The 16,330-nt window shown below is 38.2% G+C and overlaps 1 protein-coding gene across 1 annotated transcript in view; it reads right to left on the reverse strand.

The window, feature by feature from the left end:
- The window catches only part of ACSM6 (acyl-CoA synthetase medium chain family member 6), a 77,996-nt gene that overhangs the window by 58,183 nt on the left and 3,483 nt on the right, over positions 1-16,330 (reverse strand). Inside the window, exons 2-4 of the mRNA XM_053557765.1 lie at positions 14,908-15,118; positions 10,701-10,908; positions 7,598-7,741 (exon numbers count right to left, since the gene is read on the reverse strand). Coding sequence (XP_053413740.1) covers positions 7,598-7,741; positions 10,701-10,908; positions 14,908-15,118 — 563 coding nt within the window. The remainder of the gene's footprint in view (positions 1-7,597; positions 7,742-10,700; positions 10,909-14,907; positions 15,119-16,330) is intronic.

Below are 16,330 nucleotides of genomic sequence, written 5' to 3' on the forward strand. Positions count from 1 at the left end.
TTGGTCGTTTGGTCTTGAATTTGTTGAATTCTTGAGATATCTTTTGGGTTACTGCTTGGAGTTCTAATTCAATCTTATTTGCTATCCAGATTCTGAATTTGATTTCTGACATCTCAGCTGTTTGTTTGTGCATGGGATCTTGTGCTGTGTCTGCCCCATTGATCCTTGGGGGAGTTGATCTACTCTGGTTATTCATATTGCCAGAGTTTTTCTGTTGATTTTGCCTCATGATTGTTTTTCACCGTGGCTTCTGGCCGTCCTCAGAGTTGGAGAGGTGTCTCTCCAATGTTAGATCCCAGCGGGATCACTCTATTGTTGCTTGATCTTTGTAGGGAGTGATCATGTGTAGTTCCTCTAGGGCTGCTTCAGGTAGGGAGTTCTGGTTGTGGAATCAGCTTCAGCGTGTGACACACCCGGATCCAGCAATAGAGCAGGAGGTGGTGCGCATGGTTCTGGGAATGCCTGGCATCCAGCAGTCTCTGGCCAGGAAAAGGGCTCTGTGTAGAGGCAGGGAGGGCTCCAGAGGGCACGCGGCTACCAGTATTCCTGGCCAGATGAGCAGGCCAGTGTGGAGGCTGGGAGGACAGAGGAGGGAGGACGCAGGGTTGCATGGCTTTCACAGTTACTGGTCAGGGCATGTGGAGGCCCGGTTGGTGTGGGGTCGCAGCACAGATCTTATGGAGGTCCGGGCAGTGCCAAGCCCAGGAATTTGAGGTTGCTATGAGCTGTGACACCACAGCACTCTACCCAGGGCAACAGCCCGAGCCTACAGTGTGCCAAAACTGCCTCACTCTGCCCGTATGGGTTAACCTTGTAAGGCAGCTCAGTCCCCGCCTTTAGGCTGCTCAGTTGGTAGGTTACTAGGTCCCGCCTGATCCTTGATCTGGGACCCTGAGGGCAGAGCTTGCCGGGGCAGTTCTCTCACACAATGGCTCCCTGCAGCCCAGTTCAGTGGCTCTGTCTGGGGCCCCAGACAATGCCCAAAGTTCTCCACACTCCTGCTCAAGTTCTCCCTAAGGCAGTTCAACTGAGTGCCAAGTCCAAAAACACCAAACTATTCACAGTTAAGGCCTTTCCGGTTTGCAGTCTCACTGCTGCTTGTACTTACAGTTGCCGGCGTGATTAGGTTGATTGAACACATGCAACCACTTGCCAGCCTCCCACTGTTTTTATCCTCCTCCTGGGGTCAAGAAGTCTCTTGCTGACTCCCTGTATCCTCAAAGAGATGATTATAGGCAGATCCCACCAGCCAGAGATGCCTGGAGTCTTGTCTCCCCAGACTCACTGTGCCCAGTTGCAGGGAAGCTGTTACTTGGCCGCCATATTTAATCCAATCCCTCAATTATGAATATTTATGCACCCAACCAGAATGCGCCTCAATTTATAAGAGAAACTCTATCAGACATGAGCAACTTGATTTCCTCCAGAACCACAATAATCAGAGATTTCAACACTCCTTTGGCAGTGTTGGATAAATCCTCCAATAAGAAGCTAAGTAAAGAAATTTTAGATTTAAACCTAACCATCCAACATTTGGATTTAGCAGACATCTACAGAACATTTCATCCCAACAAAACTGAATGCACATACTTCTCATCTGCTCATGGAACATACTCCAAAATCTTAGGTCACACATCTAAACTCAATAAATTTAAAGGAATACAAATTATTCCTTGCATCTTCTCGGGCCACCATACAATAAAAGTTGAACTCAGTAACAACAGGAATCTGCATAATCATACAAAAACATGAAAGTTAAATAACCTTATGCTAAATGATAGCTGCGTCAGAGATGAGATTATGAAGGAAATTGCCAAATTTTTGGAACAAAACGACAATGAAGACACAAATTATCAGAACCTCTGGGGTACTGCAAAGGCAGTCCTAAGAGGGAAATTTATAGCACTACAAGCCTTCCTCAAGGGAATGGAAAGAGAGGAAGTTAACAACTTAATGGGACATCTCAAGAAACTTGAAAAGGAAGAACATTTGAACCCCAAACCCAGTAGACAAAAAGAAATAACCAAAATTAGAGCAAAATTAAATGAAATTGAAAACAAAAGAATTATACAACAGACCAATAAATCAAAAAGTTGGGTTTTTGAAAAGGTCAATAAAATAGTTAGACCTTTGGCTAACCTAACCAGGAAAAAAAGAGTAAAATCTCTAATCTCTAATACTGTGAAGTAATGTCCCAGGGTAGCCTTCACATTTAGGACTACACAAAATTTTTGAAAATTCTTTTGTCAATAATAATTTTACCCCAACTTTCCGTAACATTTTTACTTTAAAACTTTTTGATTGTTTAACGTTGTGACTCTTGTAATAACACTTAGTTGAAAGTATAATCATATTGCACATTTATACAAACGAATAAAATAAAATCTCTAATCTCATCCATCAGAAATGACAAAGACAAAATAACAACAGACTCCTCAGAAATTCGAAAAATCCTTAATGAATATTACAAGAAATTTTACTCTCAGAAATATGAAAATCTGAAGGAAATTGACCAATACTTGTAAGCACACCACCTACCATGACTTAGCCAGAACGAAGTGGAAATGTTTAACAGGCTTATATCAAGTTCTGAAATAGCACCAACTATACAAAATTTCCCTAAAAAGAAAAGCCCGGGACCAGATGTCTTCACGTCAGAATTCTACCAAACCTTTAAACAAGAAATAGTGCCTATATTACTAAACCTCATCCAAAATATAGAAAATGAAGGAATACTACCCAACACATTCTATGAAACCAACATAACCTTGATCCCTAAACCAGGGAAAGACTGAACAAGAAAAGAAAATTATAGACCAATATCATAATGAATATTGATGCAAAAATATTCAACAAGATCCTAACAAACAGAATCCAGCAACACATCAAACAAATTATACATCATGACCAAGTTGGTTTTATCCCTGGATCTCAAGGCTGGTTCAATATACATAAATCTATAAGTATAATTTAGCACATAAAGAAATTAAAAAACAAAGACCATATGATTCTCTCAATTGATGCAGAAAAAGCTTTTTATAATATCTAGCATCCCTTCATGATCAGAACACTTAAGAAAATTGGTATAGAAGGGACATTTCTTAAACTGATAGAGGCCATCTACAGCAAACCCACAGCCAATATCATATTGAATGGAGTTAAATTAAAATCATTTCCACTCAGATCAGGAACCAGACAAGGCTGCCCATTGTCTCCATTGCTCTTTAACATTGTAATGGAAGTTTTAGCCATTGCAATTAGAGAAGAAAAGGCGATCAAGGGTATCCATATAGGGTCAGAAGAAATCAAACTTTCGCTCTTTGCAGATGATATGATTGTATACCTGGAAAACACCAGGGATTCTACTACAAAACTCTTAGAAGTGATCGAGGAATACAGCAATGTCTCAGGTTATAAAATCAACACTCATAAATTGGTAGCCTTTATATATACCAACAATAGTCAAGCTGAAAAAAACCATTAAGGACTCTATTCCATTCACAGCAGTGCCAAAGGAGATGTAGTATTGGGAGTTTATCTAACAAAGGACAAGAAAGATCTCATAAAGAGAACTATGAAACTCTAAGACAGGGGTCCTCAAACTGCAGCCTGCGGGCCACATGAAGCAGTGTGAATCATATTTGTTCCTGTTTTGTTTTTTACTTAAAAATAAGATATGTGCAGTGTGCATAGGAATTTGTTTATGTTTTTTTTTTTTTTTAAACTATTGTCTGGCCCTCCAAAGGTCTGAGGGACAGTGAATTGGCCCCTTGTTTAAAAAGTTTGAGGATGACTGCTCTAAGAAAAGAAATAGCTGAAAATGTTAACAAATGGAAAAACATACCATGCTCATGGCTGGGAAGAATCAAAATTGTTAAAACTTCCATACTACCCAAAGCAATATACAATTTTAATGCAATCCCTATTAAAGCTCCACTGTCATTCTTTAAAGATCTTGAAAAAATAATACTTTGTTTTATATGGAATCAGAAAAAACCTCGAATAGCCAAGACATTTCTCAGAAATAAAAACAAAGCAGGAGGAATTACGCTACCAGACCTCAGACTATACTATAAATCGATAGTGATCAAAACATCATGGTACTGGCACAAAAACAGAGAAGTATATGTCTGGAACAGAATAGAGAACGAAGAGATGAATCCAGCTACTTACCGTTATTTGATCTTTGACAAGCCAATTGAAAACATTCAGTGGGGGAAAAGATTCCCTATTTAACAAATGGTGCTGGGTGAACTGGCTGGCAACCTGTAGAAAACTGAAACTGGACCCACACCTTTCACCATTAACTAAGATAGACTGTCACTGGATTAAAGATTTAAACTTAAGACATGAAAGTATAAAAATACTAGAAGAGCGTGCAGGGAAAACCCTTGAAGAAATTGGTCTGGGTGAGTATTTTATGAGGAGGACTCCCCCCGCCTTCCTGGGCAATTGAAGCAGCTTCAAAAATACACTACTGGGACCTGATTAAACTAAAAAGCTTCTGCACAGCCAGGAACACAGTAAGCAAAGCAAGCAAACATCCCTCAGAATGGGAGAAGATATTTGCAGGTTATGTCTCTGATAAAGGTTTAATAACCAGAATCCACAGAGAATTCAAACATATAAACAAGAAAAGAACAAGTGATCCCATTGCAGGCTGGGCAAGGGACTTGAAGAGAAACTTCTCTGAAGAAGACAGGCACACAGCCTACAGACATATGAAAAAATGCTCATCATCTTTAATCATCAGAGTAATGCAAATCAAAACTACTTTGAGATATCATCTAACTCTAGTAAGATTAGCCCATATCACAAAATCTCAAGGCTAGTGATGTTGGCGTGGATGTGGAGAAAACGGAACACTTCTACACTGCTGGTGGGAATGCAAATTAATACATTCCTTTTGGAAAGATGTTTGGAGAACACTTAGAGATCTAAAAATAGATCTGCCATTCAATCCTATAATTCATCTACTAGGTATATACCCAGAAGACCAAAAATCACATCATAACAAAGATATTTGTACCAGAATGTTTATTGCAGCCCAATTCATAATTGCTAAGTCATGGAAAAAGCCCAAGTGCCCATCAATCCATGAATGGATTAATAAATTGTAGTATATACACACCATGGAATATTACACAGCCTTAAAGAAAGATGGAAACTTTATCTCTTCCATGGTTACATGGATGGAGCTGGAACATATTCTTCTTATTAAAGTATCTCAAGAATGGAAGAAAAAGTATCCAATGTACTCAGCCCTACTATGAAACTAATTTATGGCTTTCATATGAAAGCTATAACCCAGTTATAACCTAAGAATAGGGGAAAGGTGGAGAGGGAGGGAAGGGAGGGGAGAGGATGGGCGGAGGGAGGGTGATTGGTGGGATTACATCTGCGGTGCATCTTACAACGGTACATGTGAAACTTAGTAAATGTAGAATATAAATGTCTTAACACAATAACTAAGAAAATGCCAGGAAGGCTATGTTAACCAGTGTGATGAAAATGTGTCAAATGGTCTATAAAACCAATGTATGGTGCCCCATGATGGCATTAATGTACACAGCTATGATTTAATAATAATAATAAAAAAAAGAATTTGAGTTTGGAGTCACAATACATGAAAACAAACCGATTACTTCATTGGATGTTCAACCAAAGAGATTGAAGCCAACTTCAGAGCTGGAGGAAAAATCGACAATACTGGATTAGACATGAGATAGTACAGTATCCATGAGCTATTTTTTTTTTATATTTTAAACTTTTATTTGTAACTAGTGAAATTGTAGACTATTTTTGTATTATTGAGTATTCCTTTTCATTCTTTTTTTGTTATTAAATCATAGCTGTGTACATTAATGCAATTGTGGGGTACAATGTGCTGGTTTTATATACAATTTGAAATATTTTCATCAAATAGGTTAACATAGCCTTCATGGCATTTTCTTGGTTATTGTGTTAAGACATTTGTATTCTACATTTAGTAAGAGTATTTCTTTTCAAAATAAGTTACTAAGTAACATGTAGAAATTAATAGCCTTCATATATATAGACAATAACCAATTAGAGGATGGAAGAGTAAAGAAGGCCCATTTATATACAATACTACTAAGAACTTAAAATGTTGGGGGAAATTTACTAATAAATATGCAAAATATGCATTAGAAAATCATTAAAATACTTCTGAAGATATAAAATATACCTGAATAAATAGAAAGATATGAAGATGCAACTTCTTACAGATGTCAAGTATCTCTAAGTGGATTTATAAATATAATGCAATATCAGTAAAAATGCCAGCAAGCTTTTTAATGGAACCATATTGGAAAATATGATGCTAAACTTCATGTAGAAAAGTAAACATATTGAATTATTCATTAAAAGACTAAAAAGAAAAGCTGTGATGGAGGAGTGACTAGCCTTACTAGGCATTAAAACACTATATAACTACTATAATAAAAATAATGTGGTATTGGTGCATAAATAGATCAGTAAAACATAATAGAAAATTTAAAAATAGACTCAAGTATACATTAAACTTTATTACTTGATAAAAATGGCATTTGAAGATGCTATAGCAAAAAATGGACTTTTTTTTTTTTTGTAGAGACAGAGTCTCACTTTATTGCCTTCAGTAGAGTGCTGTGGCCTCACACAGCTCACAGCAACCTCCAACTCCTGGGCTTAAGCGATTCTCTTGCCTCAGCCTCCCAAGTAGCTGGGACTATAGGCGCCCGCCACAACGCCCAGCTATTTTTTTTTTTTTGGTTGCAGTTTGGCCGGGGCCGGGCCTGAACCCGCCACCCTCGGTATATGGGGCCGGCGCCCTACCGACTGAGCCACAGGCGCTGCCCCAAAAATGGACTTATTTAATGGAGTTGGAACAACTGTTTAGCCATCTGAGAAAAGTAATGCACAAGTTGAATTCTGTTATATAGATACACTGTATAGTGGTGAAATCGGGGCTTTTGTTTGCTAGTATTTTTATGGTTTAATTCTTTATATTTAGATCTAATCCATTGGATCTAATCCATTTGGAGGAGTGTATGTGTGTTGTAAGGTATATAGATCTAATTTTAACTTTTCTCAGATGACTAAATAGTTGTTCCAACTCCATTAAATAAGTCCATGAGCTATTTAAATAATTGCTTTTAAAAAGGGGTTATGTGAGGACATGCAATTTTCATCTTAGAGGCTGACTCTAGAATCCCAAACCCTCATAATCGTGACTCCTCCTCTCTCTCTCTCTATATATATCACTACATATAGTGGTCAACATAATTGTTCGCCATGGTTATAGTATCATAGAATAGAAAACAGCACATAACAGTATGTCTTTTGGGTAATCATGGATTCACTGCTCCTTCTCTTTTTTCACAGATTCTTGATTCTTAAATTTTTTGGCTTAGAGTAATTTGTTTTTGGTCCTTTCATGTACATCCTCCACTCTGCTTTTTAGCCTTCTCTCAATATTGACGCTTTCTATAGTCATGAGTGAGAAATACCTTTCTTAGCTTTAGTTTAATGAAATTCTCCCTTTATCCATAAGAGAGCAGCTTTAGACCGGTACAGGCTATTGTAAGGACTGTACCTTGCAGCATGGCTGAATTCCATTCCTAAACCATACTGGGAATACTCGACCAGTTTGGGAGCTCCAATTGTCCTGTTGTTAATGAATACGGCGATTGGATCTTGACTCTTGGTCCCTATGTAGGTCTGCATTGGAGGGGCAAGTCTGTAAGTCATAAAAGAGGTGACAGTGAGCTCCAATTGTCCTGTTGTTAATGAATACAGCGATTGGATCTTGACTCTTGGTCCCTATGTAGGTCTGCATTGGAGGGGCAAGTCTGTAAGTCATAAAAGAGGTGACAGTGAGTTCTAAATTGAAGTCTTCTGATTTAGTTCCTAGGCCCCTAGTTTGATAATCTCCTTTTTGAAAACAACAGTTCATATTTTGGTACATTGGGAGATGATTTGTTATGGGGGAAAATACAATGTTTTCCTTTAAAAAATTTTTGTACTGATTTTTGTTGCATAAGAAATATATGCACTGGACTGTTCATTGCAGCTCAATTTACAATCGCCAAAATATGGAAATAGCCTAAATGCTCACCAACCCAGGAATGGATTAACATGCTGTAGTATATGTACACCATGGAATACTATTCAGCCATTAAAAAAATGGACACTTTACATCCTTTGTATTAACCTGGATGGAAGTGGAAGACATATTCTTAGTAAAGCATCACAAGAATGGAGAAGCATGAATCCTATGTACTGTACTCAGTTTTGATATGAGGACTGTTAAGGACACACTGGGGGTGGGGAAGGGGAGAGCAGAGAGAGAAAGAAGGAGGGAGGGGTGGGGAAAGGAAGAGCAGAGAGAGGGAAGGAGAGAGGAGGATGGGGCCTTGGTATGTGCCACGCCTTTTGGGGGCAAGACACGATTGTAAGAGGGACTTTACCTAACAAATGCAATCACTGTAACCTGGTTTCTTATACCCTCAATGAATACCCAACAATTAAAAAAAAGAAATATATGATGTATTTATGTTCCAGCTTTGTTTTTTCCCACTAAATGAAACCTCCATTTATTCATAACTGCTCAAACCAAAAATCTGTAGTGATCTTTATTATCTCTCTCTTCCTGTCTACCTACTTACCACCTACATACTGATGCCACCCTAACCATTGGCAAGCCCTGCCAGCACTACCTCCAAAACAGTCAGGAGTCTGTCTCTCCTTCTGGGTGGGGTGGGACTAAGTTGAATAAAGTGAAATATTTGTCACAGGAATAATATTTAAGGGACACCAACAAATTTAGTAGTCAAGATAAATAATATTTTAGTGAAATAGTTAAAAAAATCAAAACTAATGTAAAAATCCATGGCAAATTATCAAAATTTTTAATACATTCAGGACAATGGGAGCTCCCACAGTGATCAAATATTCCCAGTATGATGTGGGAATGGAGTTTAGCCAGGCTTCAAGTTATGGTCTTTGTACTGGCTGTAGCAAGCCAGAACTTTCCTAACTCACCTCTCTTAGTCCCTTGTTCTGAAAATACTTTATTTATTAAAACAGGTAGCTGGTCTGTTGGATGAAGTTTGCCAAATTTGACTTTTCTTATTAACAAATTATAAGTATTTTATTTAAAATTTATAAAAATAACTAAAATTATAAATACAGCATATGTGTATAAAATAAATATTTAAAATTATACATAATTTAAAAAATTGATTATAAAAATTATTTTATAATTTAATTAAAAAATTACTTTAAAATTAACATATTTCTCTTGATCACTGAATTTTTCAGTGTCCCTTTAAATTTTGTGCCTAAGGCAAGTCCTTCCTTTGCCTCACCTCTTCCTAGCCCCATCTCCCCTGCCACCACGCTGGGCCACACCAGCATGGCATCTCACTTGGAAAACCACAACAGTGTCTTTTTGTTTCTTCTCTTGTCTCCCTTTATTGGTACAAGAGCTGAGTGAGTTTTTGAGAGGAATCAAGTGCTTCCCCTCAGTGCCTCCCAGACTGCTCCCGACATAACCTACAGGGTCTACTGCAGTCTTCCTCTCCCCTCTCCCCCACACTGTCTTCTTTACTCACCATACTTCAGATACCCTGGTATTCTTTCTGCTCCTCAGACAGGTCAAGCTCATTTCCATCTCATGTTTTTTACCTTAGAGTTCCCTCTGCCAACACTATTCCTACAGATCTTCAAATGGCTGGCTCCATGGTGTTCAAATTTCAGTTTAAATGTCCTGTCCTGAGAAGCCACCAAATCTAAAATAATCCCAGGAATAAAACCATCTCCACATGGGGCTACTCTATCTCATTACCTGTTTTACTTTGAAACTTCTTTTGCAATCTAAGTTATCTTGATCATTTTTGTTATTTTTCTTGTTTGTGATCTATTTTATTGTCAAGAATATAAATTTGATGTGGGCAGGGACTTTGCTTGTCATGCTCTTTTATATCCCAGAACCCTGGAATTTCGCCCTGTAGAGACTGTTGATAATTATGAAACTAATACAGTAGTCCTCCCCTTATCCATAGGGGATATGTTCCAAGACCCCCAGGGGATGCCTAAAATCAGGATAGCACCAAACCCCGTTATACACTATGTTTTTTTCCTATGCATACATACCTATGAGATCAAGTTTAACTTATACATTAGACACAGTAAAAAATTAACAACAATTAGTAATCATAAATAATAATAAAATAGAACATTTATAACCATATACTATAGTGTAAGTTAAAATGTTGTGTCCCTCTTTCTGAAAAACCATAGATAAGGAGGGACTACTATATTTGGCTAACCTGAGGACACATGGCATCAACTTATTATTTAACCATATCCCAGTGAAGATCAATGTTTTTGGTTTTTTTTAATGTGTTTATTGATCATCTATATTTCTATCACCTGTTTTTTTTTTTTTTGTTTATTTGTTTTTACCCTCTTCCAGAATGCACCCTCAGATATGAATCAGGAGATGAGACTTTCACTCAGACTGGGAACTTGTTAGCCATACCAGGGATTCTTGGAGTGTAGTCTGATTTCAGGACTAGAATTTTCTGTCCAGCTTCCCATTCTGACCACTCGCACCACCTTCTCATATATCATCCCACCTTCTAAAAATCAGACATCTTCTTAATAGAAGCATTTAATTTTCAGTATCCACTTACTGAATCAACTCCCTGAAGTCCAGCCACCCATCATAACTCTTATCTGACACAAGGAGCTTGGTCTTCAAGGTGGGGCAGCTGGACATGACAGAGTCTATGACTGGGGCCATAGCCTCATTGGCCACAATGCACTGGGCCTGAGACATGCACAATCGGTAGATAATTTCCTTGGCAGTCAGCTGGGGGTTCCCAGGTACAAAGGCGATTCCTAAAAAAAACCACAAAAGAGGCTTCACTCATATTTTAAGTGGAGAATGTTTCCTTAAGCAGCTGGCAGGCACAGACAAGGTCTCTTGATGACTCTTTCTGGGATCTGGCCTCTCTTTTGAGCCAGCATCAAGATAGCAGCTAGGGAAGAGCTGAGAAGGGCAGGAGTGTAAACTCACTGAAGCAATTTAGCAACGAGTGGCTTTGCTTCCATCATCCTTTCCCCTTACACAGCCTTGGATTTGTATGGTTAGGTATCAGACCACTAGCTAGTTGAAATGCAGCCCAATTTTGAAACTGTGATATAATGGGGGTATGGAAACTTCTCTTTGTTGTTCCCCCTGTGCTTGATAATAGCTTTTGCTGTGGATTCCTGGATTTGCAGTGGAGGCAAAAGTTCCTTCTTCTTTTCTTGGGCTGTCTCTGATGATTATCTTTCATCCACCCAACATCTACGGAGGGCCTCCCAGGAGACTGGCACATGATGGGGTTCATCTGTGCACCAGAGGTTAAGATCTGTGTCATGCAAAGGCTTCCCTTGACTTCTCTGCCTTGGACAAGTACAGCACTTCTAGGAGCAACTGATGATAACATTGTTTGTCTAGTAATAGTGCTTGTACACCCTACTACAGACCTATTAATTTTGAAAAAAGGATCTGGTTTAATGATGTGGACTTTCCTCATATCTTCTGCTTCTCATACTGAAATCTCTTGTTCACCATGAAAAAAAGCCATTATTAATAATAGCCCAAACATGGAAACAACTTAAGTATTCATCAACTTATGAACTGATAAACAAAATAGGATGTGTGTATATATACATACACACACACACACACACATATATATCCCCATACAATGAAGTGCTATTAATTCACACAAAGAATGAAGAACTGACAAGTACTACAACACAAGTGAACCTGGAAAACATTATTGTAAGTGGAAGAAGGCCACATATTGCATTATTATATTTATATAAAATGTCTGTAAGAGACAAATCCAAAGATGGTTCATTAGTGTTTTTCAAAGTTTAGGGGTGGGGAGAATAGGGAGTAACGGCTAATGCATATAGGGCTTCCTTTTGGAGGGAAGAAAATCTTTCACAATTAGATAATAGTAATAGTGCACAGGTTTGTGAATGTCTTGAAACCCACTGAATTGTACACTCTAAAATGGTGAATTTCATAGTATGCAAATTATATTTCAAAAACAAAAGACATAGGAACCCCAGATCTGAAATGGAACTGGAATTCATCTAATTCAAGTTCTTATAGTGATAGTGCTGATGGGAAGACCTAGAGACAAAGTGGAAGGGACTTATTCAATGTCATCTCACAGCTATCAAGTGATCCTTAAGCATCTAATATTATGTAGGAAATTGTGTAACTGTGGGTGACGCAAAGACATTACTTGTCTGCAGATAACTTCAAACACCTTTCAAGTGTTCCCATCCTTAGATGAAGAATTTGGAGAGTAGTATCCAATAGTGTTAATTTATTTTCTCTATTGATTTGTAAGAACTCTGTCTATGTTAAGGTCATTAGCCAGTTATGTGTCATATGTGTGACAAATATTTTCCCCATGTTGGCAATAGTCTTTGCTATGGTCTGAATTTTTGTATAACTCATGAAATTTATATGTTCAGATTCTAAACCCCAGGGTAGTGGTATTAGGAGGTGGGGCCTTTGACAGGTGATCATGTCATGAGGGTGGAGTGCTCATGAATAAGATGAGTGCCCTTATAAAACAGCCCCCCCTAAGCAATAGGTCATCCCTTCCATTAAATGAGGACAGAGACCAGCTAGAAGGAGCCATCTATGAATCAGAAAGTGAGCCCTCATCAAATACTGCATCTGCTATGATCTTGGACTTGCCAGCCTCCAGAACTGTGAGAAATAAAATTCTGTTGTTTATAAACCACCCAGTTTATGGTATTTTGCTATATAAGCCTGAATACAGTGTTTTAATTTTACTTGTGATATCTTAAGAAAAATATTAGAACTTTCAAGTTGATGAACTTCTATCTAAAAAAAGCATCTAACAACTCTTTCTTTTCTTTTGTTTATGGATGTGATCTTGACATTTATTGATTGAATTTTATCACATCAAACATTTCAAAATTGGCAGAGCAACTGTGTGTTGTTACAGCAATCACTCTGCAACTGGCTGGATGCTGCCAAAAGGGCATGCCAGATTTAATCACCCAGAAACATCTCACAAATATGGAGAAAGAGAGATGTGTACAAGAAGAAGCTCCTTGTACATTATGGTGACTTTTCTTTTTTTTGATGAATGAAATTTTAAAAATTTTATGAAGTATAATACATCAATGTTTTTTTCTTGTTTTGGTATTTGGTATCATATCTAGAAAGTCCTTCCCTGATACTATGTATTTACCCACATTTTCTTTTAATACTTAGGTTTTTTTGTAAACATTAAAATTTTTAATGGTACATTTAAATTTGTTTTGAGATAATCATATGATTTTCTTTTTTAAATATTGTTAATGTGGTAAATTAAATTGATTGATTTTTCTTTTCTATGTTTCCTTTAAAATTTTTAATTTTGAGTTGCTAGGATACATGTGATGTTTTGATGAAATTTATTTGGGTACATTATTTGGGTTAGAGTTATGCCATTTTATTTTCCAAACAGCTATCTTCAAATCACTTAAGAATTAACATGTATTTTCATTACTGGTTTGAAATTACATGACACATTCTTGAATGTACTTGGGTCTGTTTCTGAGCTTTCAATTTTGTTTTTGTTCATTTATGCTTATGCATCAATACAAAATTTAGTTATTTTAAGTAACTAAATTTTTTTTAAGTAACTTATTTTAAGCCCTCTTTTAGACTGGTACTTATAGACTCTCTACTGGACATAGCTAAGGATATCACTCTATGTAACTTGGAGTCATGTAGGAAGAGTTTCTGGTGGCCCAGAATGAAGTGGTTCCATATCAGATATAGATCATTTATCCCTCAGGAAAACTTAGTCTGTTGGGAACTGGGAGAACACCAAGAGCCAAAGTAGGCTTGAGGGCAGGGCTCACCCCCTTTCTTTCTTCCATGTGTCTCACACAACTGACAGGTTGCATTCTCAAGGTCACCTGCTCTTTGGATTACTTCTTAGGGTTTTCTCATGTGGCAACCTGGATAGCAGGCAAAAATGATAGGCTATGCTGCTTGTGGCAATTCATAATGATGTAAGTTTGGCCCATCTCTGGATATTTTTCTGTTTTTCAGAAGAACCTCCCAATTACTAAAAAAATGTATGTCTACAACCTAAGGATAAAAAGCTAGGTACTATAGCAGACAAAGAGGAATGATCTTAGGGGTGGGCTCTTTTCCAGTAACCTTCCTTTCTCACAATTGTGAGGTGCCTTATGATTGAGGGATGTCCTGCTAGTATATTTGTGTTGTACGAGTGAGCCTCAGAGTCATGGATGGGATGCCCAGAAGTAGTAGCTTTATCCCAGCAGAATCCAAAATCCGATCCCAGGCTTGCTGAAGGTGATTATCAAGGACTTTCCAATACTAGACTCCTTTAAGCCCTTGAGAGATATTTCCACCCTCTTTTTTTTTTTTTTTATATAGATGGGCAAACCAAAGTCCAGAGAGTGCAAAGTGTGCTTGCTTAGTCTTCCACTTTGATGCTGACTTTGTTTGGACAAAGGTCTATGTTTCCTTGTGATGGCAAATAGCCTACAGGGTAATTAAACACTGTGTGGGTTATTTAATACTCACAATAATCCTATAAGACTGCTACTCTTACTGTCTCTATTTCATGGACAAGGAAACTGAGGCTCAGAGAGGCATCATTGTTATATAGGTAAGTGGTAGAGCTGGGACCCAAACCTAGGCCTGTTTAAAGACACCAGACTGTGGGAAGAATTCAGGCACCAGGACATCCCTCCAACATCTCCTCATTCTATGAATGATTGAGGCTGGAATTCTCATTATCCTCCAACTGACGGAGTCACTGGCTTATGCCTTACCCAGTCTCATGCAGGCCAGGCAGATCCAGTAAGTCTCAGCTGATGGGGGAAGGATTATCATCAGCCGGTCTCCACTGCTAAGGGCACAGGTGTCTGAGAGGATGCTGGCTGCCTTCTGGGAGAGATGAGCTATCCTTTCAAAGCTCCATTTGTCCTCTTCTCCTTTGGCATCAACCTCCCAGAGGGCAGGCGAAGGCCCTCCAATTCCATCCTAAGCAGAGTGATGTTTAAAATATTGAATATTAGTTGGCATGAACACTGGATACTGGAAGCCATGTTTGTCAGATACCATCTTGCAGAAAGGCCAGGATGCCCGGGGCATTGGAAGCACAGACAATTCTTCAACTGGTAGGAAATTTTAATATTTAAATATTTAATATTCTGGGATGTTCTGCCAGAACCTCCTGGGGGAACTTTGCATGTGAACTGGAGAAACAGGCCCTGCCAGGGAGACAGCAAAGATTTCCTAGGGCATGAGGTTGTTTGTAGGGAAAGAGTGCCTTCCTCCTACCCCATACATTTCTATTCTTGCTCCCAAATACACCTACTGCCCAGCAACTTATTTTTTAGTGGGAAAATTTGTTTTCCAATACTATTTAATGAAGGCACAGATGGAAGTACCTACAACTTTTAAAGTGTCTCCAAAATGACTGAGCCTTTCTCTCTGTGCCAAATGACACAGGTTTCCCCTCCTTCCTTTCCTGGGGATGGAGAGAAGAAAGATTCATTTCTTTCTCTCTCTCTTTATTTTTTCACTTATTCCTTCCTTCCTGTATCCCTTTCTGTCATATTTCTTTCCCTCTTCTCTCACCTCCTTCCCCTTCCTTTTTTCCTTCTTTCCTATCTCCCTAACTTCCTTTTTTTCCTCTTTCTTTCTCCCTACTTCTGTTTCTCTCACTATTCTTTTTCTTTTTTTTTCACCTACCCTGGAGAAGCCCACAGAATTGTTACTCTGTTCTGATGGTTTAAAAACCTTTCATTATAATAGTCAGTATTGGAAAGGGTAAAGGGGAGGCATTCCCCAACTCTTTACTCTCATATCACCGGTAACAAAAAAATACATTACCCCTCGATTTACCATTGATTTTTTATCTTCTTGTCAACCATATTTTGATGGGTTTTAGGGCTAGACCATCAGTGATATTTTGTTTCTGTGGGCATGGCAGTTATTTCTATTCCCTTTCTATGTTACCTTTGCAAGACCTATGTATTAACTCTGCTCACGTCACTTAAAAATCTTTAGTAACTCCCTATTGCCCATCAGATTAGGTTCAAACTCCTTGCCTTGGCCTTCAGGGCCTTTTTTATTTATTTAATTAATTATTTACTTAAAACAGAGTCTTACTATGTTGCCCTCAGTAGAGTGCCGTGGCTTACAGCAACCTCAAACTCTCAGGCTTAAGTGATTCTCTTACCTCAGCCT

The sequence above is a fragment of the Nycticebus coucang genome, chromosome 12, assembly GCF_027406575.1.
Source record: "Nycticebus coucang isolate mNycCou1 chromosome 12, mNycCou1.pri, whole genome shotgun sequence".
NCBI classification, from domain to species: domain Eukaryota; kingdom Metazoa; phylum Chordata; class Mammalia; order Primates; family Lorisidae; genus Nycticebus; species Nycticebus coucang.